At 44.2% G+C, this 24,442-nt stretch overlaps 1 protein-coding gene across 7 annotated transcripts; it reads right to left on the reverse strand.

Annotated features, from left to right (window-relative positions):
- Nucleotides 1-1,383: 1,383 nt before the first annotated feature.
- C5H21orf62 (chromosome 5 C21orf62 homolog) lies at nt 1,384-24,442 on the reverse strand. 7 transcript variants are annotated; one of them, XM_045150547.1, is made up of 4 exons: nt 24,307-24,442; nt 11,170-11,288; nt 6,693-6,894; nt 1,384-2,746 (listed from the first exon to the last, which is right to left on the reverse strand). In XM_045150547.1, the coding sequence occupies exon 4, from the start codon at nt 2,722-2,724 to the stop codon at nt 2,062-2,064; it is 663 nt and encodes a 220-aa protein (XP_045006482.1). In that variant the 5' UTR covers nt 2,725-2,746; nt 6,693-6,894; nt 11,170-11,288; nt 24,307-24,442; the 3' UTR covers nt 1,384-2,061. The 7 variants fall into 7 exon arrangements, with proteins under 7 accessions (XP_045006482.1, XP_045006484.1, XP_045006483.1 ...); XM_045150549.1 differs by having other exon boundaries at nt 1,384-2,758; XM_045150548.1 differs by lacking the exon at nt 6,693-6,894.

The following is a 24,442-nucleotide window of genomic DNA, read 5'->3' on the forward strand; positions in this document are numbered from 1 at the left end:
AGGCAAGGTCACATAATGAAGGGGACAAAATATAACTAAGTATAGAGATCCCTCACCTGTTGTTCCACTCCCCACTGTTTCAGTTACCTGGGTCGAATGAACTATGGGCTGGAAACAGTAAATGGGAAACTTCAGGAATGAATAATCCATATGTTTTACAGTTCATGTTGTTCTGAGGCGTGTGAAGCAACCTCGTGTGATCCTTCCCCATTTTGCCTAGAACGTGCGTCATTCCCTTGTCCACCATGTCTGTACACAGTGTGTACTGTCTGTGCCCATCAGTCAGCAGCAGTCTCTGCTGTCAGATTGGCCCTTGTAGATTGCCCTGCTGTGTGCACAAAACCATATTTTGCTCAGTGGTAGCCAGAACATGCAAGGGAGGCTGGCAGTGCAGCCAAGCCAAACAGACGTCACGCAGCACTTCCTTTAAGTGTCATCACACGTCATCACAAGAAGCGTGGATATAGCGTGACAGTGCGTGAGAGAACATCCAGTCATTTGGTTTAATGTTTGTTAATCTTACAGTGTCCCTGAAGGGGTTAGTAAATCTCTTTATTGAGCCTCTCAAGAATTCAACATATTACTGCTAGATGCCAAGTAGTCTGTCCAGAGATTATAAAACTGCCCCCCCCATTGATATATGACCCTAGAGGACATATATATATATATATACATATACATACACCTGGCAGTCTATCTCAGATGAAAGAAGTTTGCTTCCACCACTCCCTCATTCCCCTTCCCTCCCACTCTCTGCTAGATAAAAGCCCCCTGCAAAAAAGCTACCAGCACACCTCACGTTTCCAGTCTGACCTCTGCTGAAATGCGAGGTGTCCCTCTGCGACCTCAGATTAAAATCCTCCTCCCTGCCAGAGATGTCTACCTGCTTCTTCCTTTCAAACTCGCCCTTATACCTTTTCCCTTACAGTACCTAATTTATAAATCAAATTCTATCAAGGGTATATATGCATAATTAAAACCCATATATCCAGGGTTTAGAACTGTTTTCTGATTCAGGCCTCCTCTGGGGTCGTAGAAAGTATTTCCCACAGAGAAGACTACTGTATTTGGAGGGAAGATTTCTTTCTCAGGCTTGTGCCTGCACTGAGCTCTAAGAAGTCCCTGTCCCTGGTGTGCAGTGCTTTCTTCCCTTCTGATCTGGTGTCCCTCCAAAGGCTGCCAGCTGCAAAGACCTAGCCTCTGGCTTATCAGGACTAAATCAAACCAGTTTTTACTTTATTCTGATTTTCTTTTTGTAATATTTTATTTAATTTATTTATTTATTTGAGAGAGAAAGGCAGAGAGACAGAGAGAATGAATGGGTGGGTACACCAGGGCCTCCAGCTGCTTGCACACGAACTCCAGACGCATGCACCCCCTTGTGCATCTGGGTTGCATGGGTCCTGGGGAATTGAACCTGGGTCCTTTGGCTTTGCAGGCCAGCGCCTTAACCACTAAGCCTTTTCTCCAGCCCCCTATTTTGATTTTCTTTATCAAAATAGTTCCTAGGATTCAGCCAAAGAAGAGCAAAGAGAGTCATGCTTAGGCATGACTCTGTTGCAAATGGGGACTGGGAGTGTTGGCAGAGTCATGAGTGAGGATACTGCAGTAGTTTGAATGGATGTCTCCCAATAGATTCAGGAGTTTTATTCAAGTTTGTAACTTGGATTTCTAGCCAACTGGCTGGAGGAGTTGTCACTGTGGGAGGATCCCAGGGTTCAGCCCTAAGGTGTGTGTGTGTGGGGGGGGCAAATCTGGAATTTCAGCCTAAGGTCTGCAGAGAGCAGTGTGAGTTCTGCCTGGTTCCCTTGCTGTTTGGCTGCCAGTTGTTGCTCTTGCTTTTGGTGGTGGGTTTTCTCTTTTTTGCCATTATGGAACTTGCCCTGGATCTGTAAGCCTAAAATAAATTCCATCCCTTCCATAAACTGTGTCTGCTTTGGAGGTTCATCCCAGCAGCGTGCAGCTGACTATGACAGATACCTGTCTCATAGCCTCATTCTTGAATTACTTGCTCAAATGGCCCACTGTTGGCCAGTGTGCCTGCTGGATGGACATAGGGTGCTAGTAAATGACTGTTACAATATAGCTTCCGTGGCTTGGCACTGGAAAGGTTTTAAAGTAAGAAAAATCAGGAAAGTCACTAGCAATGCTGGAAATGTTTTCAACGCTGTATGATCGTAAAGACAAGTCCCTGTTGAAAAGAGCCATGTCTAGGAATGAAATGAACATACAGTTTTGCCAGCCTTTATCCCCTCCGCCGTGGATGAGCAAGCTCTGCTCCGGGGAGGAATGCTTGGCTTCGGTGCTGACACGCAGTCTCTTCAGCCCGCAGACAGCCAGGTACTCTGTGGGGAGGATGTTCGAACTACACAGGGAAAGCTTCAGGTCTCGGACCAGCGTGAAGTTCAACAGGCGGCCCAGTGCAGATGTGTCCGTGAACCAGATGGTCAGGTGGCTATGATAGCTGGTTGGCTCCATGGCAAAAGGTAAGACAGTTTTACAGCTGCATATCAAGTTGGCTAAACTGTAGTCACAGTCCCGGATGTCTGCAGGGCAGCTGCAGTTCCGAGTGGTGTTTTCCTTTGTGAAAATTAGCGTGCTGTTCTGGCCCTTGGTGAAGCAGTCAAGTGCAAAGATGCCCAGTGCACTGAGCAGAAGGAGGCAGCTCCTGGAAGGCCGGGCCATGCTTGTCCAGTGTGGGCTGGCTGGTCCCTGCTGCTTCATGCACCTGTTCACCGGGACTCACCTGAAAGCAAACCTGCAGCTCGTTAGTCATTACAGCCTCTCGTTAGAAACACACCCGACCAACAAGCAGTCCCCAACACAACCGGCTGTAAACTTCTCTGTCCTGCAGTCCTAATGAAGGCAGCCAGTGCTTTAATCTCAGAGCTTGCGGGAAGTACCAGCAGGCTGACTGAGCTCAGCTGAGGCATAGAACTGCCAGTGATGTGTGCTGACAGTGTGATTAGTTTGCCAAGACAGCTGGGCGCCGCCAGCAAGGAGACCTACCACATCCTATCTATGGGCAGGGGCCTGGAGTTATTTTAGGGAGTATGCCCTGCAAACATCTGCTTACTACCTGTACCTGTAACACCCTGGGTGTGGATGTGCCCTCCTCCCCCTCCATATCTCACTTCCCGGAATTCAAAGACAAGCAATTCCCTGTGGAATTCAGCTGCCCACGCGCTGCCTACTAAGCAGCACAGCATGACTGGGGCTGAAACATTCAGTTAATGGTACACTTTCCATTTCTGACTAGACAAATATATCTGGCATCCCTCCCCCAAGCATTTATTCTGTCCATCCATCTCCTGGCCCCTAAAAAGTGTATTTGTATACCAGTCAATTATAACTATGTTAAGAGACAATGAAAGGACTAATCAGTCACCCACTGGTATTAATCAGTTATCTCAATATATCTAGTTCTATCACAGTGCAAATTTCATGAACTTGTTTTTGTAAAATTATTTTTGTGGGCCTCCAAACAAAGTAATATGTGAGTATTGCTAGATAAACTGAGGTAGGAAAACATTTGCATTTTAAAGAGGAACAGACATAACCAGGTTGGGGAAAAATAGCCGACCGTGGTTGGCATGCAATACATGAGCTGGCCTCCCTTACCGTGTCACTGCAGTAAGACGAGCATTATGTCAGGAGACATCACGTTTTAGTGTTGCAAAAATAACCAAAGTGGGCTGGAGAGATGGCTTAGCAGTTAAGCGCTTGCCTGTGAAGCCTAAGGACCCCGGTTCGAGGCTCGGTTTCCCAGGCCCCACGTTAGCCAGATGCACAAGGGGGCGCACGCGTCTGGAATTTGTTTGCAGAGGCTGGAAGCCCTGGCGCGCCCATTCTCTCTCTCTCCCTCTATCTGTCTTTCTCTCTGTGTCTGTTGCTCTCAAATAAATAAATTTTAAAAAAAATAAAAAAATAAAAAAAAAATAATCAAAGTTTCTCCTGACTCAGGATTGGAGACAAACCAAAGAATTCAGTTCAGCTCCTCTCTATTTACAGAACACCATGGGAATGAGGAGAGAAACTTGGTACAAGGCTTTGGCCAGGAAGGCTAGAGCCATGGACATAGCCAACCTAGGAAGGGATGAAAGGATCATTCTGAGCAGTTAAATACATGTCCACAGAGCGTGGTGACAGCAGGAAAGGGACACACAACACTTAGGGTGCAATATGAGACCACAAGGTACCGGGAAACTGGAAGGAGGCAAAGCTCAAAATGCCAGGTTCTCAGCCACACTGGCACAAGCCCACTGGCAGGTGGCTGGATGCAAGGATTAAAAATAAACTCAGTGAGTAAAGCTGAACATAAGGGGAGATATTCAGGCTGCAGAGATGGCTTAGCAATTAAGGCATTTCTTGCGAAGCCCAAGGACGCAGGTTCAATTCCCCAGTACTCATGTAAGCCAGATGCACAAGGTGGCACATGCATCTGGAGTTCATTTGCAATGGCGAGAGGCCCTGGCACACCCATTCTCTCTCTTTCTCCCTCTCAAATAAATAAATAAAAATTTTTTAAAAAATATTTAAATAAAGAAGGTGAGATATCGGTTCCTAGTAATTATAACTGCAGTGGTTCAGCAATCTGTCAATCTACACGTTCATTCACTTAGTTTCTACTTATCAAGAACTTATAAAATGGCAAGCACTTTGCTGGCCCTGGGGAAGCAGCCAGCCTAGTACCTGTAAGGTCCAGTCTTCAGGGAGCTTGCACTCTATTGGATTTAATTCTGTGGCATCGGAACCCCAGGCCAAGCCAGTACTGTCAATGAGGACCGAGAGCTGCAGCAGTGGCGAGCAGGAAGGGGATGAAGTCGGGAGTCAGGCAGGGCCCACACCAAGCATAAGAAACAAAGATCAGTAAGACCTGGTGCTGCCCTCCAGAGGTTTACACTCAAGGAGGAAGAGTGTCAGGATCGAAAGACCACACTGAACACGGAGGTGACTAGGAACACATTAACGACGGACAGGCTCAGTTCCACCAGGGATGGTGATTTACTGTGCCTTAGCTTTCCTTGGAGGTGGACCTAGGAGTTTCTTAAAGGATTTATTAACAGGTATATTTTTTAATAAAAGGAAGCCTTGATAAACTTGGAAGCCAGTGTTCTCTGGGACAAGAGGCTTATCTGTCTAAAATAATGTTAGAATATGTTAGTGACCACAGGCAGAACTTTATTAAGTACAAGATAATTTTAGACGATCGGCTGTCCTAGATTCCATCAGAGGTTTCTGGGTCTCCACATCCCAGAAACCCTATCCTCGCACCCTAGGAATACTGTCGATACCACTGGCCTCTCACCCCAGTCTAACCTGGAAAGAGACGGGGAGCACCCACACATCTGCCACCACCCAGGGTGAAAGTGCCTCCTTCTCCAGGTACAGACACTGTCCAGAGGTGTGCAGAGCAGAGGAAAGGAGCAGGTGGGGATAGGCTGGGACAAAGGACTTCAGTACCAGTCTACAGGGACACCCACAAAGATGTCAGCTGAACATTTTGCTCCTTTGGTTTGCAACCCCTTCCTTCTACCAGCCTTACTTCCCTCTACCACATTGGATACCCCCTTCTCACAACCACCTCGAACACCCCTTCCTACTGTCATCCTGACACCCCTGAATCTTCTCTGTCTTGTGTTTAGATTTTCAAATGCTTGTCATTCTATGCTAATAATAGGGGCAATTTTCCATTTTTCCCCCCACTTAAGAACTCTTTCCCTCCTCAGCTATTACCTCCTTCATGACACTTATCTGACATCTTCAAACCCTGGGTGTAGTTAAGTATGGACTTCAAACCCTACAAATTGCTGTTGTAGGGATCACGTCAGTATATTACAGAGACCCCCTGTAGCAATTACCTTCTTCTTGATGGGATGCAACACCTAATGAAAGGCAGCGCATGGAAGGAGAGGGTTTATTTTGGCTTACAGTCTGCATGGGAAGTTTCATCATGGCACGGCAGAGCAGAGGCTGGCATTATATCTTGTCACCCCAGCTGAGAGGTAGCAGCAAGAGTGAGCTAGCTCTAGCGAGGGGGTCTTGAGCTATAACACTCCAAGGCTTATCCCAAAGGACATCCTCCTCCAGCAAGCCTCCAATTCTCAAATTGCCACCAGCTGGGGATTGAGTATGAAGCTTAATTACAAACATATGAGGCTCTGGGGGACATTTCATATTTAAACTACTCCCTCTCTGGGAGGTCTTGTTTGGCTTGGCCTTCTAAGTTTCTAGCACATTGCTTTGCATCTAGCAAGGACTCCACACACTGTATTGGTTGCATGGAAAAACAGCTCACCAAATGTCAGTTACAAAACTCCAGTTAGCTACCTTGAGCAAAAGTGATTGGTTTACACCTTTGAAAAGCTAGGGAAGTATTTTAAGTATGGCTTGATGTAGGCGTTCATATACAGTAGAAAGGTTATGTGAAATGTCTCATTTCTTACTTAGCTCTTCTTCCTGGGTGGTCTGCAGACTCAAGACAAGTTTTCACCTTCTGGAGAAAAGATGGTCACTGGTAGAGCCAGGTTTATTTTCCCCCAGCCAAGCAGCCTCCAAAGGGGGAAAAAAAAATCCTCACTTTCCCAATAGTTACATGCAAGAGTACCAGTAGTGTGGACACAGGAAGCAGTGAACTGAAGGGGCAGAGTGGAGGTTGTGCAAAGGGAAATCAAAGAGAATGACCACCTTACCCTTCAAGGTCTCGGCAAACACTTTGAGGAAACATATTCCAACAGTGTGGGCACATGTCTCACTGCTATGGTTTGGTTGTAGTTTGTCCCCTAATGGCTTATGTATTAGAAGCGTCATGCCCAGTGTAGTGATGTTAGAGATGATAGGACTTTTAGAGGTAGATTGACTTGGAAGTCTTTGCGTCATTGAGGGAATTGGCCTCTGAAAGAATGAAAGAAGTTCTCCTAGGACCTTAATTGGCTTGGCTACAAGGGCTCTTATAAAACAATAGTCTGGGCATGCATGTCTTTAATCCCAGCACTTGGGAGGCAGAGGTAGGAGGATCGCTATGATTCAAGGCCACCCTATGACTACATAGTGAGTTCCAGGTCAGCCTTGGCTTAAAAAAAAAAAAAAAAACCCTTGTTATCAAAACACTCTAATTTTCAGACTCAGCATTTGGTTTCTCCCTCCCACATGCTCCCACAATGATGCCTTTTGGCATAAGGTCCTTACCAGAGTTGCTGGAGTGCTATTTAGATCTTTAGCCTCCAAAACTGTAAGCTTAATAGACCTCTTTTCTTCATAAACTACCCAGCTACAGGTACTTAATTATTATTATTATTTTATTTTATTTGGTTTTTCGAGGTAGGGTCTCACTCTGGTCCAGGCTGACCTGGAATTAACTCTGTAGTCTCAGGGTGGCCTTGAACTCATGGTGATCTTCCTACCTCTGCCTCCCGAGTGCTGGGATTAAAGGCATGCGCCACCACGCCCGGCTTTAATTATTATATATAACCTAAAACAGACTAATACACTCCTTAGGGTGATATATCTACTGTCTCCTTTACTGGAAACCCTCACTTTATCTCCTCAGAATCTTCAAGTATATGCAGGGACATGCTTTACGCCTTATATTTGTGGGAGACTTCTTTGCTAGTTCTCTATCCTGTATTCAAACTATGTTTCTTATGGTTTATTTTCTGTAAGTATAGAAGTTGTCGATAAAAAAAAATTTGAAAAGAGATATAATAGGTTAAACCAATGAATAATTTCCCTAAAGGGGCTAAAGTAGAGTTCTCCAGCATGTCATATCATATCACACACAACCTAATCACCTGGACAGAGGGCCTGTGTCAATGCTACTAATTGAGACTGTTAGGAAGCAGCCACAGAGACATGTTCAGAAACTTATCACCTGGGTATGATGTAATTCTTACCCAAGGACTATCACCATTTTTAAGGAAAGCTTTAAAAAGAGCCAGACTTGGACTGGGGAGACGGCTCAGTAGTTAAAGGTACTTCCTTGCAAAGACTGTTGGCCCAGGTTTGATTTCTGAGTACCCAAGTAAAGTTGGCACATGCACCTCAAGTTCATTTGCATTACCAAGAAGCTCTGGTGCTGGCATAATTTCTCTCTGTCTGTTTTCAAATAAATAAATTTTATATGTATAGCATGTTTCTTGGAGTGTCAGGCCCAGCTTTCTTCTGTCCTGATTTCCAAGCATGTTACAACTCAAGTTGAGATTGTTTACTTCTGATTGGAACTTTCAGCAATTTCTAGCTCTTGTATTTCCTGTTTGTTTATTTATTTTGGTTTTTCGAGGTAGGGTCTCGCTCTAGCCCAGGCTGACCTGGAATTCACCATGTAGTCTCAGGGTGGTCCTATTTTTTCACACTAGGTCATTTCTCTAGTTGCCTTTACACTTTTAAAATTTAAGAAAAAAAAATCACTTCTTATTTCAACTGAAACTCACTTCTGAATTAAAATTTTAAATCACATTTGATCTTTTAATTGCTGTGATGATTTGGAGAATGTCACTACACTTTTCCAATTATATTTTTTTCCTCTGCATAAAGTTTCTAGAATTCAAAAACATCATGATTTATGACATTTCAAGTATGTTTGGGGAACATGGTCCAAAAGCTGTCCTCCCTCTCACACAGTATCTCCTTACAAACACTATCTCCTTATAAACAGAACTCATCCAGCTTGAGGTGTTCCTTTTGGAGCCAAGTGTAAACATAATCCAAATGCTGGGTGTAATCCTAGATTGAGAAGCAATCTCTGTGGAATGTGTTTTCAAGTAGCTGATGTATGAATCAACTTAATTCAGAAGTCTGCCTTCACTCAGCTGGTTACTAGCTATTAGCTGCCATTGGGATTTCTTCAGCTATACTGTGAAACACTGAAACCAATTCTGAATAGTAGCTCTGGCTTTTAAATGTGATTAGTGATTTCAAGCCTCCAAGACCCAATAATCATAATGCTTTCCAGCATCTTGCTTGAAAAATGTAGGTGCTAACACTATCTGAGTTTCTGTCATGGTCCCATAAAGCCACTTATTGTGTCTCATGACTAGATTTATCGAAGACTTCTGGTTCTCACAAGTGTCTGCCTTCTTCTCTCCCCGCCTGCCCCAGGCATGGTGCTGGACTTCATTTTTATTTTTTTCATTTTTAATTCATTTTAATGGAATAGTTCTATGTGACTGAGTTCTGACCAGGGAAACATAATGGAAGATTCTTCAGAGGACTCGAGGACCCTAAAGATGACAAACTACGGACCAAACTGTGACTCTCAGAATGACGGTGTGGAGTGCAGCATGCTCTCCTTCCCCAGATGTTATGAGGCTGTGATGTATGGGAAATTTGACTTCCCTGTGTAAGCCACGGATATTTGGATTTGTCGACAGGGAGCCTATACTGATTAGTGGTGCTAATGTTTGGCAACTTATATTTAGATCCTCTTTTCTCAAGAGACAAAAATGAATCAAGGTCTAGAGGACATGTACTCAGTGGCAGGCTAATCATGGAAATGAAAAAGAAATTAGACATCACATATTTGCCCAAGGGATTTGCAGTGTGTCCCAGGCACACTGGGACACTGACAGTAAGGTAATTCTACAGCAGCACTGGTTAAAGAAGCCGATCAAGTGTGAGGGGAAAGGGGCGTGAACAACTACAAAAGATGTCGTCTGAACTAAGCCAAAAGGGCTCAAGGTTAGGAGAAGAGAGGCAGTTCAGAGATAAGAGTCTTGAGGGGCACCTCACAATGACTGAAGTGCTTAGTGTGTTCACAGCACACATCATATACCCTGTGGTCCATGAGCTGAGCATATTGGAGGAGAGGGCTACACACTTCCTTGCTGGCCAAGCTGAGTGGTCTAGACTTCACACTGACATCAATTTAATCTCTAAACTATTTCACTCTTCATCCTATCGGTAAAAAAATAAAAATAAAAATATTCTCCAATAAACATGATCTTTCACTTACAAAGACCATGCATGTTTTAGCCTGCTGTGGTGGTTTGAATGTAAAATGTCTCCCATGGCTTCAGGTGTTTGTGATTAAGCTTCCTACTCCGTCATCAGCAGGCGGAGCCTTTGGGAGGTAGAGCCTTGCTAGAGGAGGTGTGTTGCTGGGGATGAACCTTGGCGTGGTTAGTCCAGGCCACAGTGTGTTCAGAACCAGTGTGTGCCTTGCCTCTCTCTCTCCCTCTCTGCTGTGGATGTGTGATGTTGTCAGCTGGCTGTTATGCTTTTCTCTACCCAATGAAACTTCCCTTCAAAGTTGTAAGCTTAGCTGGGCGTGGTGGTGCACACCTTTAATCCCAGCACTCAGAAGGCGGAGGTAGGAGGATCACCTGAGCTCGAGGCCACCCTGAGTGAATTCCAGGTGAATTCCAGGTCAGCCTGAGCTAGAATGAGACCCTACATCGAAAAAAAAACAAAACCCAAAACAAACAAACAAACAAACAAAAAAACAAAAAAAACTTGTAAGCTTAAAATAAACCCTTTCCTCCCATGGGCTGCTTCTGGTCAGGTGACTTGTCCCAGCAACAAGAATGTAACTGCAATACCTGCTTACACATCATGTACATTATAAACAATAGACCAACAGAATTTTAAAAAAATTTGGTATTGGGGAGGGAGGGAATTACCATGGGATTTTTTTTTATAATCATGGAAAATGCTAATAAAAATTAAAAAATAAAAAAATGGTATTGAAAAATAAATTAAAAAATAAGTAAAAGTTTGCATATTTCTTGGTCTGTGTCTCTTTGATGTCAACACCCCTGTTAGAGGCCCCATGACACCCAAAACTGAAGCAATGGAGATTTGTAGCAGGGAAGAAGTGTTTGTGTGTCTAAGGAAGGTAGCAGAGGCTGCAAGTAGAAATTGAGTTAGGGGAAGAGATGAGAGATGGGACAGTGTTCCAAGTAAGGAAACACTCTTCTTTGTTGTTGTTGTTGTTTTTTTTTTCTTGAAGATTTACATCTTTCTGCTTTGGAATCCTTGAAGGTGGGGATACTTAAGATGGTAGGATCGAGAAGGTGAGATGCATTTGAGATACCTGCCTGAACACCTTGGAGGGAGCCAGTAGAGCAGGAAGCAGGAGTCCACATGAGCAGTTCTGGAAAGCGCTTGCTTCATTCTTCGCATCTTGACGCAGCTTGCCTGGAAACAACACTCCTGAAGACATGTATCTCCTACCTTGTATTCCTTGCTTCCAAGAGCTCATTCTCTTGAGGACAGGAATCTCTAGGGCTTTTCATTGGATGGTGCTGCAGTCAGGTTCGCATTGCTGGTAGAAATCACCCAACCAAGAGCAGCTTGGGGGGGGGGGGGGAAAGAGGCTTATTTTGGCTTACAGGCTCGAGGGGGAAGTTCCATGGTGGCAGGGAAAACAGTGACATAAGCAGCAACAGCAGAGTGTGCCAAACACTGGCAAGAGGAAACTGGCTATAACACCCATAAGCCCGCCCCCAACAACACACCGCCTCCAAGAGGCTTCAATTTCTAGTTGCCATCACTTGGGGAGACCAGCACTCAATACCTGAGTTTATGGGGGATACCTGAATCAAACCACCACAGATAGGCCACAGTCCTAAGCTATTAGTGAGGTCTAGCTATTGGCCAGTCTGGAGCAAGCAGAACATCTTGCCCGTCGGGAGGCTCCCTTTGCTGTGCTTTCCCCTTAATTCCTTGAAAATCCTGTTGTGATTTGAATGTGAAATGTTCCCTGTAAATTCATGTGTTAGAACACTTACTGCCCAGCTGGTGGCGCTGTGTGGGAAAGTTGTGGAACCTCGCTGGAGGAAGTAGTTAACCTGAGGAGGGTTTTGAGGTTTTACAGCCCAGCTCAACTTCCCGTCCTCACTCTCTTCCCGAGGGTACGTGCAACGTGGCCAGCCAGCTTCCTGCTCCTGTGGCTATGCCAGAATGGATTGTACACTCTGGAACCTTAAGCCAAATAAGCCCTTTCTTCCTTAAGCTGTTTCTTGTCATATATTAGGTCACAGCAATGGGCAAAGCAACTGGTATACATCCCCTCTCCATTCTTTCCAGGTGCCCTGCTCTGGAAACCTGCTCTCACATAGTGTCTAGTACTAGCTGCTTAATAGAAACTTAAACCAACGCTTGTGCCCCAAATTATTTGCACTTTAAGCTTTATCTCTACCTTGACCCTCATTAGAGGAATAGCAAGGTGGAAGTGGTACATATGGAGGGATGTGTAGTGATTTCTCCCTGGCCACCCCTGCCCCGCCCCAAAGGAGTGGTCACCTGTCTCGGGTCTGGTTCCCACTCGTCCATGACTGTGCCTTTTTGCTTTTTCTCTAGGCGGAGCAGAAAGGCCAGCTGTGTTGCGCGTTACTTGGATAAGATCCTCACAAAGGCACTGTGTGAAGGCTTTACGTGTAAGACCTTGTAAAGTTCTTGAGAAAATGCACTCTTAGCACTCCCCCCCACCACCTTTGGCTGTGTTCCACGGATGCACTATAGGAGGTAGGTTAGAGATAAACAGTGTAAGATGATATTTCAGAGGAGGAATGATATCCTTCTTGCTTAATATTTCAAAGCTAATAAAGTTGAAAGTTAATTTGAGTCTCTCTCCAGTGTTTTCCTAATGTGATAAGTGTTATCTTTTCTTTCTTCTTCACATTCCACAGCAATCTCGGTATGGCCATTGAATTTTTCACATGGCTTTGCAAGTGCCTGACACTGAAGTCACCTCTCTGTTGGTGAAGATCATTTCTCTCCCCTTCACTGTGGCTTCCAAAGTTCACAGTGAGAGGCAGGACCCGAGTTCACCATGATTCTGGTGCAATCAGCATCTTGGTTGATTTATAGAATAGACCTTAACTATTTGCTCTCATCTCACATATTTGCTGATCTCGAAAAAAACAAAGAAGTTTAAAAAAAATCTGTGTCTCAGTAATTTGGAACGTTGGCAAAATTAACTTCAAGTATGCAATTTGGGTCATTAGAGGACCCAGTTTAAAATATCTTTAAGTTTGGAAAAAAAAAAATCTTTAAGTTTACTCATGTTCAACTCACTGTGTGTGGCTGGGCCAGCCTGAGAGCCATTCTGCTGAGTCCCATACCTCCCAACATGGCATGGGATGACAATCCAATCACACGGGTTAGAAGAAGAGCAAAGCAGGGCTGGAGAGATGGCTTAGTGGTTAGGGTGCTTGCCTGAAAAGCCCAAGGACTCATGTTTGAATCCCCTAGGTCCTATGTAGCCAGACACACAGTGATGCAAGTGTGCAATGTCACACATGCACATAAGGGGGACATACATCTGGAGTTTGTTTGCAGTGGCTGAAGACCTTGGTGTACCCATTCTCTCTCTCTCTGGCCCCCCTCAAATAAGAGCAAAACAAAATTAAAAAATATATACACACACACACATATATGTATATATATACATACATACATACACCTTGCTTTGGTCCTATCTGTATTATTATTGTAAGTAGAAACTCATAAGTACATTATAATCCCCTTAATCCTGCAATACATGAGGATATATATACATAGCAGACATTGTCCAATTCCCATTTCTACTGCCTCAGTGGCTCAGTCTGTGGGCAGGAGTGTGGGATGGCCAGGGTTGGCAGACGGCGGAGAGCTAGTTCAGAACCAGGAGTGGGGTATAACCCTAGCGGCCTCTATCCAACAGCCAGGCTCCAACTCCTACAAGTTGCAGCCTCTCAAAACAGCACAACCAGCTGGAAACATAGAAATTATGAGGAAACTGAGGCACCCTGTTGAACTACCTCTTTGGATCCAACCAACCAGTCTTTCTTTATTACTGTCAGTTGCTTCGTATGACTTATTACTGTCACTAGACTGGATCATATGGCCATGGGGTGACTATGAAGGTCTGAGCTTAATGCTCTCTCAGGGTTGTCATGTGGAGATGATCAGGAAGCTGACACTGATGTGTCTAGATACCATCTGTGAATTATGGGGAGGGCACACGTCCAGGTGGCTATTTATATAAATCTAACTATTGAGAGACAAAAGAGCACTGATGATGCCTGGAGGCTTGACAGGGATGAGAAAAGGGACAATGGCACAGTTACACTTGCGTCTTCCCAGGCCAAACTTATGTCTTGAGCAGAGTCCCATGAAGCTGCAGGCAGAGGTAGCATGAAGTGCCTTTAAGAACTCTGGTCTGGGATGGAGAGATGGCTTAGCAGTTAAGGCACTTGCCTGTGAAGCCTAAGGACCCAGGTTCAATTCCCCAGTATCCATATAAGCCAGATGCACATGTTAACACCTGTATCTGGAGTTTGTTTGCATTGGATGGAGGCCTGGGTACACCTATTCTCTATGTACATATGTGCCTCTTTCTCTCTCTCTCTCAAATAAATAAGATTATAGTCTACATAGATGCATCAGTTACTTTCTCATTGCTGGGGCAAAATATCTGACCAGTAGTGGGTTACGGAGGGTGTATTACAGCTTATGGTTCCAGAGGGTAGCATTAATCGAGGAAAAGCAGCAGGAGTAGAAATCCAATGTCTCATCATTACACCAACAGAGAGAGTAAAAACCACATGTGGGGCCAGGCGTGGTGGCACACGCCTTTAATCCCAGCACTCGGGAGGCAGAGGTAGGAGGATTGCTGTGAGTTCAAGGCCACCCTGAGACTCCATAGTGAACTCCAGGTCAGTCTGGGCTAGAGTGAGATCCTACCTCAAAAACAAAACAAAACCATGTGGGCCTGGTTATAACTTGTCAAGGCCCCCACTTACTCCAGCATGTCTCTATCATCTGAAGGTTCTACAACTTTCCCAAATAGCATCAGCAACTCAGGGGGGGACATTTTTACACTCAAATCTCCATACTAGAGCATGAAAGGCCCTGTGCAGAGGAGGAAGAAGGACACTGAGCAGTGCACTGAGGCATCCTATCCACTTCTGTCCTGAGTATACCTCAGATCTGGCAAAGGGAGGAGTGAGGGGCAGGCAAGCACCCTAACTGCTGAGCATTTTTTCCGGCCCCAGCCCTAGTTTTCTTGCTGACAGTCCCTCTCCAGCCCTTAGCACAGAACCTGACACCGAGAACCACTCCATGAATACCACCCTCATGAATTCCCTACCATAGCTAAGCCCAAAGTACACATGCTTCTTCTTTTACTTTCTTTTTTATCCTCTTAACATCTTAGAATTGGGGACAGTGTCACTGATGTTATCCCATCAGCAAGCAGGCAGCTATGGTTGCATGTGCCAGCAATTCCAGATACTCCAGAGGTCGAGACAGGAGAATCGCTTGAGCCCAGGAGTTTGAAATTAGCTAAGACAGAGTTGAGCAAGACTGAATCAAAAAATAAATAAAAGTCAGCAGCAAAACTCTCCTTGTGCTTCATCAGGAATTTCATCAAGTGACTGAGCAGTGACAAGGAGTCACATGAGCTTATATATATGGATGGGAAGGAAGGCATCTGAACTTACTGCCTACGCCTGGGCTGTGCACCGTCTCACACGCCAAGGAATGGTGCTGGGGAGAAGTCCGTGATGGCTCCTGCAGCCATCTCTAACTTCTCCAGTCAGCCTATTCTAGGTTTCAGTTGGCTTTGGAACTTCCTGTGAACCTGATGGGAGTGCAGGATGAAACGCGCTTGTTTAGAATGTGGGTCACGAATGCACATCAGGGCCCCGAGCACTTTCCTTCCATCTCCTGCCGTGCACCCTCCCAGGGCCCAAGGGAAATACAAGCAGAGTTAGTAACGTACAGATGCCTCTTCCACGGAGGAGTGCTTTCAGAACCGCCCCCCTCCAAGCCTGCAGATACCAAAATCTGTGGATTGTATACATAAATGACAGTATTTGCATAGAATCTATATACATTTCCTTGTGAACTTAAAACCATCTCTAGATCACAGTATAAATGTAATGTAAATGTTTCCCCTTCTATATTGTTTAGGGGATAAAACCAAAAAGTCTATACTCATTCAGTACAGATAACAGTATTTTTCTGAACTTTAAAAAAATGTTTTATTTATTCTTACTTATTTGAGTAAGAGAGAGAAAGAGAGAGAGAATGGACCCACCAAGTCCTCTAGCTGCTGCAAACAAACTCCAGATGCATGTGTCACCTTGTGCATCTGGCTTACGTGGGTACTGGGGAATCAAACCTGGGTCCTTAGACTTTGCAGGCAAGTGCCTTAACTACTAAGCCATCTCTCCAGCCCTCTGGATATTTTTGGTTTGAGGCTGGTTGAGTGTGCCCATGAATAGAGAATGTCAACAGTAAAAGTTTCTCAGACACAAAGCCCTTTTTCTTATTGTTCTCAGGTGAAGGATTATAACACCTCCTGCTACAAAATTCCCACGACCTGTCATTGACAAGCCCAGTCTATAAAGCTAAGTATGGGAGACCTTGGCTCAAGCTGCTGGGCCAGCATCCCACGTGAAGTTACCAATGACAAGTGTGGCACTGATTGCTTCAATAGGAGACGAGAAACAAGGAATCTGGCAATTGTGTCCTTTAATCACCAGCTTCCAGAACAATAAAGGGGGCTCAGCTTCTAGTGGCAGTTGTGTTCTTGCGTTCCCATAAAGTCCCTTGAACTATTACCTCGAGGTTTGCGTCCGAGGTTTTTTCTTTTCATCTGAGTTCAAGTTAACGTTCCAACCATCAGATGTTGAACCAGTAAGAACAGAGTTTTCCTTAGGTGGTTTACGACACAAACACTGGAACCAAAGGACATTTAAATTTTGTTGCTTTCTGGAAAGACTTTTAAGAGTTTAAAAATGATTCCTGGGAATGATGACTCAGAGTAATGTGGTATCCTGGAACAGAACAAAGACGTGTGGTAGAGGCCGAAGAGCTCTGAATAGTCTTTTGACTTTATGTCAAATAGTCATGCATCAAGATCGGTTGTGAAAAATGTACCATGCTAACGTATGAGATGTGTACGCAGGACCTCTGTGCACTAATGCACCATTTTCCCTAGTACCCACATGAAGCCAGGTGCACAAGGTTGGCACATGCGTCTAAAGTTCATTTGCAGTGGCTAGAGGCCCTGGTGCGCCCATTCTCTATTTGTCTATTTCTCTCCCTCAAATAAATAAATTCATTTCAAAAAACAAATTAGCATACACATATTAGGTTTCATTATGGCATTTTTAAACAAATTTTTTTTATTGATTTCCTTCCCCATCTTCTAGAACTCTCCACCCCCCAGCAGCCTCCTTTCTGTTTTCATGTTACATGTTCTGTAACTCTCCCCCATTTGTCAACTCATCTTTCCTCCATCTCATAGCTCTCTTTCCACTTTCATAGCCCATACTCACATATCTATATGAATACATATTATATGGTCCTACACATAAGGTCAAACAGGCCATATTTGTCTGAGTCCAAGTTACCCCGCTTAATATAACAGCTTCCAGATCCATTCATTTTCCTTTAAATTTCATCTTAAAAAAAATTTTTTTTTATTCATTTATTTGAGAGCGACAGACACAGAGAGAAAGACAGATAGAGGGAGAGACAGAGAATGGGCGCGCCAGGGCTTCCAGCCTCTGCAAACGAACTCCAGACGCGTGCACCCCCTTGTGCATCTGGCTAACGTGGGACCTGGGGAATCGAGCCTCGAACCGGGGTCCTTAGGCTTCACAGGCAAGCACTTAACCGCTAAGCCATCTCTCCAGCCCTAAATTTCATCTTTTAGTTAAAGCTCTTTTTTTTTTTCTTTTTTCTTTATTAGACGCAGACAGAGGCGGTGGGGGGGGGGGGGGAGATGGGCATGCCAGGGCCTCTAGCCACTGCAAATAAACTCCAGGCATACATGCCACCATGTGCATCTGGCTTACGTGAGTTCTGGAGAATTGAACCTGGGTCCTTAGGCTTCCCATGCAAGTGCTTTAACTGCTCAGCCATCTCTCCAACCCTCATCTTTTTTCTTTTTACAGCGAAATAAAATGTCATTGTAGGTGGGCATGCTCAGCTCTGGGCTCCCTGCCCTGTGCTCTCCCCACTCCTGAGCCCCTTAGGGCATGAGGAAGAGCAGGTGGAGGTGAAGGTGTTGGACCTGCAGAAGCAGCGGGTCCCCAACAGGCATTATATTGAACTCAGTTCTTGGCCTTGGTGTTTGCCAGCTATGTGCCCTCTCTGAACTTTGCTTTCCTCATCTGTAAAATGGGAGGATGGCACCCACCTCCCAGGGGCAACACCTATGTGAGCAGCAGGTGGAGTTCTGTAACCCTTAGCTTGCTGCCTGCCAGCCTTGTGGTGCCTGTGACCTTCTGATTGGAAACATGGTGGCTGAGGGGTGTCCCCAAGAACGTGTTTCTCTGTGTGTGGGTTTAATCACTGTGTGATTCAAGGGGCCCTCTCCCTGCTAGCCAGCCTTTAGGGCTCATCCCATGAATGAAACCCGAGTCGTCCAGAAGGATGAAGTTGGTGTCATGATGGCAAAGGTTCAAATCCACCAGTGGCAAGCAGCACCATGGTTCCTGCCCCCAAGCCCTGCACTGTCTGGAAGAAATGGGCCTGAGGACATTGACCATTTGGTGTCCCCTTTTCTGAAATCCTTCTGGAGAGGACATCCACGGGATGGCTCGACAGTCCTCAACTCTGCACTTCCTGATCTATAACCTTATATGATTGACTTTTCTCTGAACTCCCCCAAGGCCAAGTTTCTCGACTTCAAGATTACTGACATTTGGGGCTGGATCATTTTGCATTGTGGGGCTGTTTGAGTCAGGTGTCTTCCATGTTCTGAATGCTAGGTCCCCAGCTAGTGGCAATTCGGGAATTTGAGCCTCCTGGAGACAGTGTATTGTTGGGAGCAGGCTTATGGGTGTTATAGCCAGCTTCCTCTTGCCAGTGTTTGGCACACTCTCCTGCTGCTGTTGTCCACCTCATGTTGGCCAGGAGGTAGTGCCCACCCTTTGCTCATGCCATCATTTCCCCCTGCCATCATGGAGCTTCCCCTCAAGTCTGTAAGCCAAAATAAACCCTTTCCTCCCACAAAAGTTTCATTATATACTTAAATATAGTACATATTCATTATTCATTCATCTGCTATTGATGCACATCTAGGCTGCTTTTATTTACTTGCTATGTGAACAGTGTATCAATAAACATTAATATGCAAGTCTCTCTAGTAGGTTGTGGAGTCCTTTGGACATATGCCCAGAAGTGCTATAGCTGGATCATATTGTAGTCCTATTTTTAATATTTTGAGAATAAACCTAAGAAAGAAAGTAAAAAACCACTATAATGAAAACTTTCTGATACTGAAAAGAAATAAATTGAAGAAGATATTAGATGTAGGAAAGACTTCTGCTCCTAGATTGGAAGAATTAATATTAGGAAAGTATATATATTACCAAAAATAATGTACAAATTAACTTCAATCCACATCAAAATTCCAATGACACTCTTCACTGAAATAGGAAAAAAACAATTCATATGTAGGGATGGAGAGATGGTTTACAGTTAGGGCACTTGCCACAAAGCCTAAGAAGTCATGTTCAAGCCTCCAGGTTCCATGTATGCCTGATGCACAGTGACTCAAGCCTGCAATGTCACACATGCGCACAAGGGGGTGCACACGTCTGAAATTCGTTTGTAGCAGCTGAAGGTGAAGGCCTTGGCACATCCATTCTTTCCCTCTCTCTCTCTCTCTCTCTCAAATAAATAATAATAATAAGTTTTATAAATTCACATGTAAAAGACCAAGAATAGGCAGAGCAATACTAAGCAGAAAGAACACAGCTGGGAGAATCGCAACACCCAAACTGAACAGTGACCAAGGCAGCTTGATGCTGGCACAACAGCAGACCAGTGGAACAGAACAGAGGACCCAGAAATAAACCCACACAGATATAGCCATCTAATATCCAACAGAGGGGTCAAAAATACACACTGGAGCCGGGCATGGTGGCTCACGCCTTTAATCACAGCACTCAGGAGGCAGAGGTAGGTGGATCACCGTGAGTTCGAGGCCACCCTGAGACTACATAGTGAATTCCAGGAGAGCCTAAGCTAGAGTGAAACCCTACCCCCAAAAAACCCAAACAAACAAAAAACAAACAAACAAACCACACACACCAGAAGAAGAAAGGCAGCATGTTCAACAAACAGTGCTGGCAAAACTGGATATCCACATGCAGAAAAGGAAAATTAAATCCATGTCTCTTACTCTGTTCTAAATCAATTCAAAATGGATCACAGACCTTAATTTAAAAGCCAAAATGCTGCAGTTGCTAGAAAAAAAAAAAAAAAAAAAAAAAAAGATCTAGGCATAGGCAAGAACTTTCTGAACAAGACTCTCATAGCCAAGGAAGTAATCCTAATAACTAACAAATAGGACTATCATGAAATTAAAAAGTTTCTACCCAACAAAGAAATTGATCAACAAAGCAACAGACAAGTTGCAGAATGGGAAAAGAAATTTCACCTGGCACATATTTCAGACAGGTGTTGTAGTGGCTAAAATATATAATGAACGATTAAAGAACACTAAAAACTGCCCTCCAATAAGTAGGCTAATGAACAGCTTTCAAAATAAGAAATACAAATGGCCAATAAAAATTTTTGAATGTTTTCAACATCTATAGCCAACAGGGAAATGCAAATCAAAATTACTTTGCGATTCCACGTCACCTCCGTCAGAATGATTATCAAGAAAAGAGGGTAGATGCTGGTAAGGGTTTGGGGAAAGAGAACACCCTCGTTCCCTGCTGGTAGAGGGTGAACTGGTGCAGCCATTTTGGAAATAAATGTGGTGGTTTCTTCCATCGTGTTTTATCAATCTCCAATTCTCACTTAATTCTTCTCTCAGGCTGCTTATATTGCTTCTCCACCGCCCCCATCCTCCCACACACATCCGTCTTGATATGATTTCTGTTTCTTTTCTGCTAGGGAAACCACCCCTATTTCCTAAAGCTATCTTCAACTTGTACCTCTTTCAGGAAACTTTACCAGGCCATGGACCTAGATGACAGGTTTCTGTCTCCAACCTGGTTTTCCTAGGTTTCTAAATCAGTGTGCCACGAAGTAAATGAGAAGTCAGCTTCTACAAGAGCTGTGGTCACCCAGAGTGCCGTAATTGTTTGTGTTAGAGTTTTAAGCCTTTCCAATTGGCTCCTTGCCATTATTCAGTTGGAATCATTTGCATCCGTTTCTCAGCAACCCACCCCTCATCCCTAATATGCCTCATCCAATGACTTTATTACTTCAAGTTCCCACCGCCATCTGATACAGTTGCCTCCTCCCTTCTCAAGTGAAGATTCTGTTCTCCCATGATGTCCACTCTGCAGGGCTTTTGCTCCCTTACATGACTGTCCTCTTCTGTCTCTCTGGCTGGAGTCTATCTTCCTATCCTGTCCTTGATGCATGTCCCTGTGTAGTGTCCACCTCTCTTCTCTAGTGAATCCGCTCTCTCGGGGTCTGTAGCCTGCAGCCTTTAAATACCCGCCCCCCATGGTGATGACCAGCCACCCTCTATCTCCAGCCCTGAGTCTCTTCCTCAGGCACTGCCGTGTGCAACTTTTTACTTGACATGTTTCCTGGAAATAGACATCTGTCAAAGGAAATTTAGACTTCTAGGCAGAAGGGTACTGCTAATGTCAATTTTTGTTGTCCCACAGGTCTGTGTTTCCATAGAAAATGACCACTGATAAAAAGCAATGTACTTAAAAAATATTTTTAATATTTTTTTGTCCCCAAGGTAGGGTTTCACTCTAGCTCAGGCTGACCTGGAATTCACTATGTAGCCTCAGGGTGGCCTCAAACTCATGGCGATCCTCCTAGCTCTGCCTCCCCAGTGCTGTGATTAAAGGCGTGCGCCACCACACCCAGCCTTAAAAAATATTTTTTAATGAGAGATACAGGTATGCTGAAAACTGAGTGAAATAGGGAACTTTATACATTTTTATCCACTTGTTTGTATATGTAGAGATATTTTATTTATTTATTTGCAAGCAGAGAGGGAGAGCACTGAGAATGAAAATGGACACATCAGGACCTCTTACTACTGCAAACAAACTCCAGATACATGTGCCACTTTATGCATCAGGCTTTATATGGGGACTAGGGAATTGAACAACCAGCGCCAGCAGGCTTTGTAAGCAAGCACCTTTAGCCACTGACCCTCCTCTCCAGCTCTTGTTTATGTTCTTGTTGTTGTTTCGAGGTAGGGGCTCACTCTGGCCCAGACTGACCTGGAATTCCATCATGTACTTTCAGGGTGTCCTCGAACTCACGGCAATCCTCCTACCTCTGCCTCCCGAGTGCTGGGATTAAAGGCATGCGCCACCACGCCCGGCAATTGTTTATGTTTTTTGAGACTGGGTCTTATTATGCTGTCCTGGCTGGTCTTGAGCTCATGAGCTCAAGTGATCCTCCCATTCCAGCTGTTGAACAGTTCAGACTACAGACACATGCCTGGCTTTACTTAGTAATAATAACGTGTAATGCGTGCTTCCTCTGTGCCAGACACTGTTCTCAATACTTTCTATGCTTTATAAGGCTTACTGCTTGCAACAATCTAATGGTAGATATGATGGCTCAATTTCCATCCTAGAAAATGGAGACACAGAAGAATTGAATAGCTTGTCCCAGGTCCCACAGCTAGTTAGTAACAGCTCAGGTTTTAATGCAGACAGCCAAACACACCATAAGGAGCCACAGTGCTGGTCCCTAGCTGAGTGTCATGTGCAAACTCTAGTGACGTGTTCCAGGACTGGACCATGTGGCCTTTAACTGGAAACGTCGACGGAAAGCTCATGCTAAATGAAGTATAAACAAGAGGAAATCAGTGGGTTGTGTTATGCACAAACGTTTCAGAAACACTCTTCAAAGAAGAAGCGTCTATAAATGAGGTTCAGCAAGTTTGAGCTCATTATTAGAGGAGAGGGCAAGGTGAGCAAGTGAAATGTGGACCGCAGAACCTTTCCGCTAGACACAGGTCCTTGACAGAGAGGCTTCAATGAGTGCAAACCCAGGTTCTTCTGTTGACCGGCTCAGTTGACACTTGTTCAGTTGATTGGATCTCTGGGGTTCAAACCTGTGGCCCTTTCCAGCTTCTCACAGGGCAGTGTGGCCTGACTGCTCTCCAAGCTGGGGACCCTCAGACTTACTATCTCCTGCAGACACAGAGACAAGCTATTGTTTCTGGATTCTAAGAGCTGGGTGTACGCCAGTCTTAAGCAATGAAAAACTGGTGTGGAAAAGAAAGTTGGGAAATCCAAGTTAGCTGTTGAAAGCACTCATTTCCATAAATACTTTATTGAAACTATTATTTTCAGAAAATGCCCAATTTCTGTCAGAAAAAATTAATGAAAAATCTTATTTTCCTTCCAAACATATTGCATTTTTCAATCTAAAAAAAAAGATTAAAAACTTCTCAAGGATCACTCTTTCCATTAAAAAATTTTTCAAATGAGTTTGTAAAACAAATAAAGTCTGGTTTCTCAGTATTTTTAAGGACTTTTTTTTTTCATAGATACCATGCACAATGCTTTTGAAACTTTCTTCCAAATATACCAACATACTTTCTGTTAAAAAGATCCAAAATCATGTTTATAAAGCAATAAAACTGATGAAGGACTGTGTATGGACTACTGGGCTTGAAATAAAATATCCCCTTCTTCTTGTCTTTATTGTTTATCATGGTTTTTTTTCTACTTTTAAAAAAGGCACCAGTTTCCCCCCCCCCAAAAGTTAGCAATCCAAATGTTAATGTTTGTCTAAGTTTATTGTTTCTTAACTTTCCATGTTTCCTGATAAGTAAACTCTGCAAATCATAGCATGTAAATAAGCAGTAAGTGTAATGTTACCAAAACATAAACAAAGAATAAAGCGACATACACAATACTTGGTGGGGGCCCCTAGTTTTCTTTCTTTGTAATTATAACAAGAAAAAAGAGAAATGATGTGTATCCATTTTATTCCATTGTTTTTAATACTACAGGTGTTTTAAGATAGAAACAAGACATTCGGATTCCATTCAGATACCTGTTGTGTTTGCCTTGAAGGAGTCTGTCTATTAGGGACTAAAATGAGAAGAGCATTTCACACTTTGCTTACAGCCCTGGGGGAAAAAAAAATCTTTCCTTTGAAAGATGAATCTCAGTAAAAAGTTATCCAGATGCTTAGAAGTCTAAAAAAAAGAAAAAGTAGTTGTTGGTGGTGACCACACCCTGAAGCGACAAGCACTATGTCTGGGAATGTGAAAGGTACAAGAAGGTGACCCTGACCGTGGCTCCTTACCCGGTCTCGGAACTTTCCTGCCCTGCAGCAGAAATTCTGAAGGAATGAAAAGGTTGTCTGTTGAAGTAGACGAGCCTTTTCACCAAGAATTGCAGAGAGATTACTTACATCTCAGAGCCGGTCCAGCGCGGAGCCTCTCCACTCCGCTGTCCTCTCTCCCTGGCCACTGATGATCCTTCAAGCCTGGCTTGACAGCCCCGTTTAATCTGCGAGCTGGGGCGGAATGCGGGCTTCACACTTGCTG

This window comes from Jaculus jaculus, chromosome 5 (genome assembly GCF_020740685.1).
Source record: "Jaculus jaculus isolate mJacJac1 chromosome 5, mJacJac1.mat.Y.cur, whole genome shotgun sequence".
NCBI lineage: Eukaryota > Metazoa > Chordata > Mammalia > Rodentia > Dipodidae > Jaculus > Jaculus jaculus.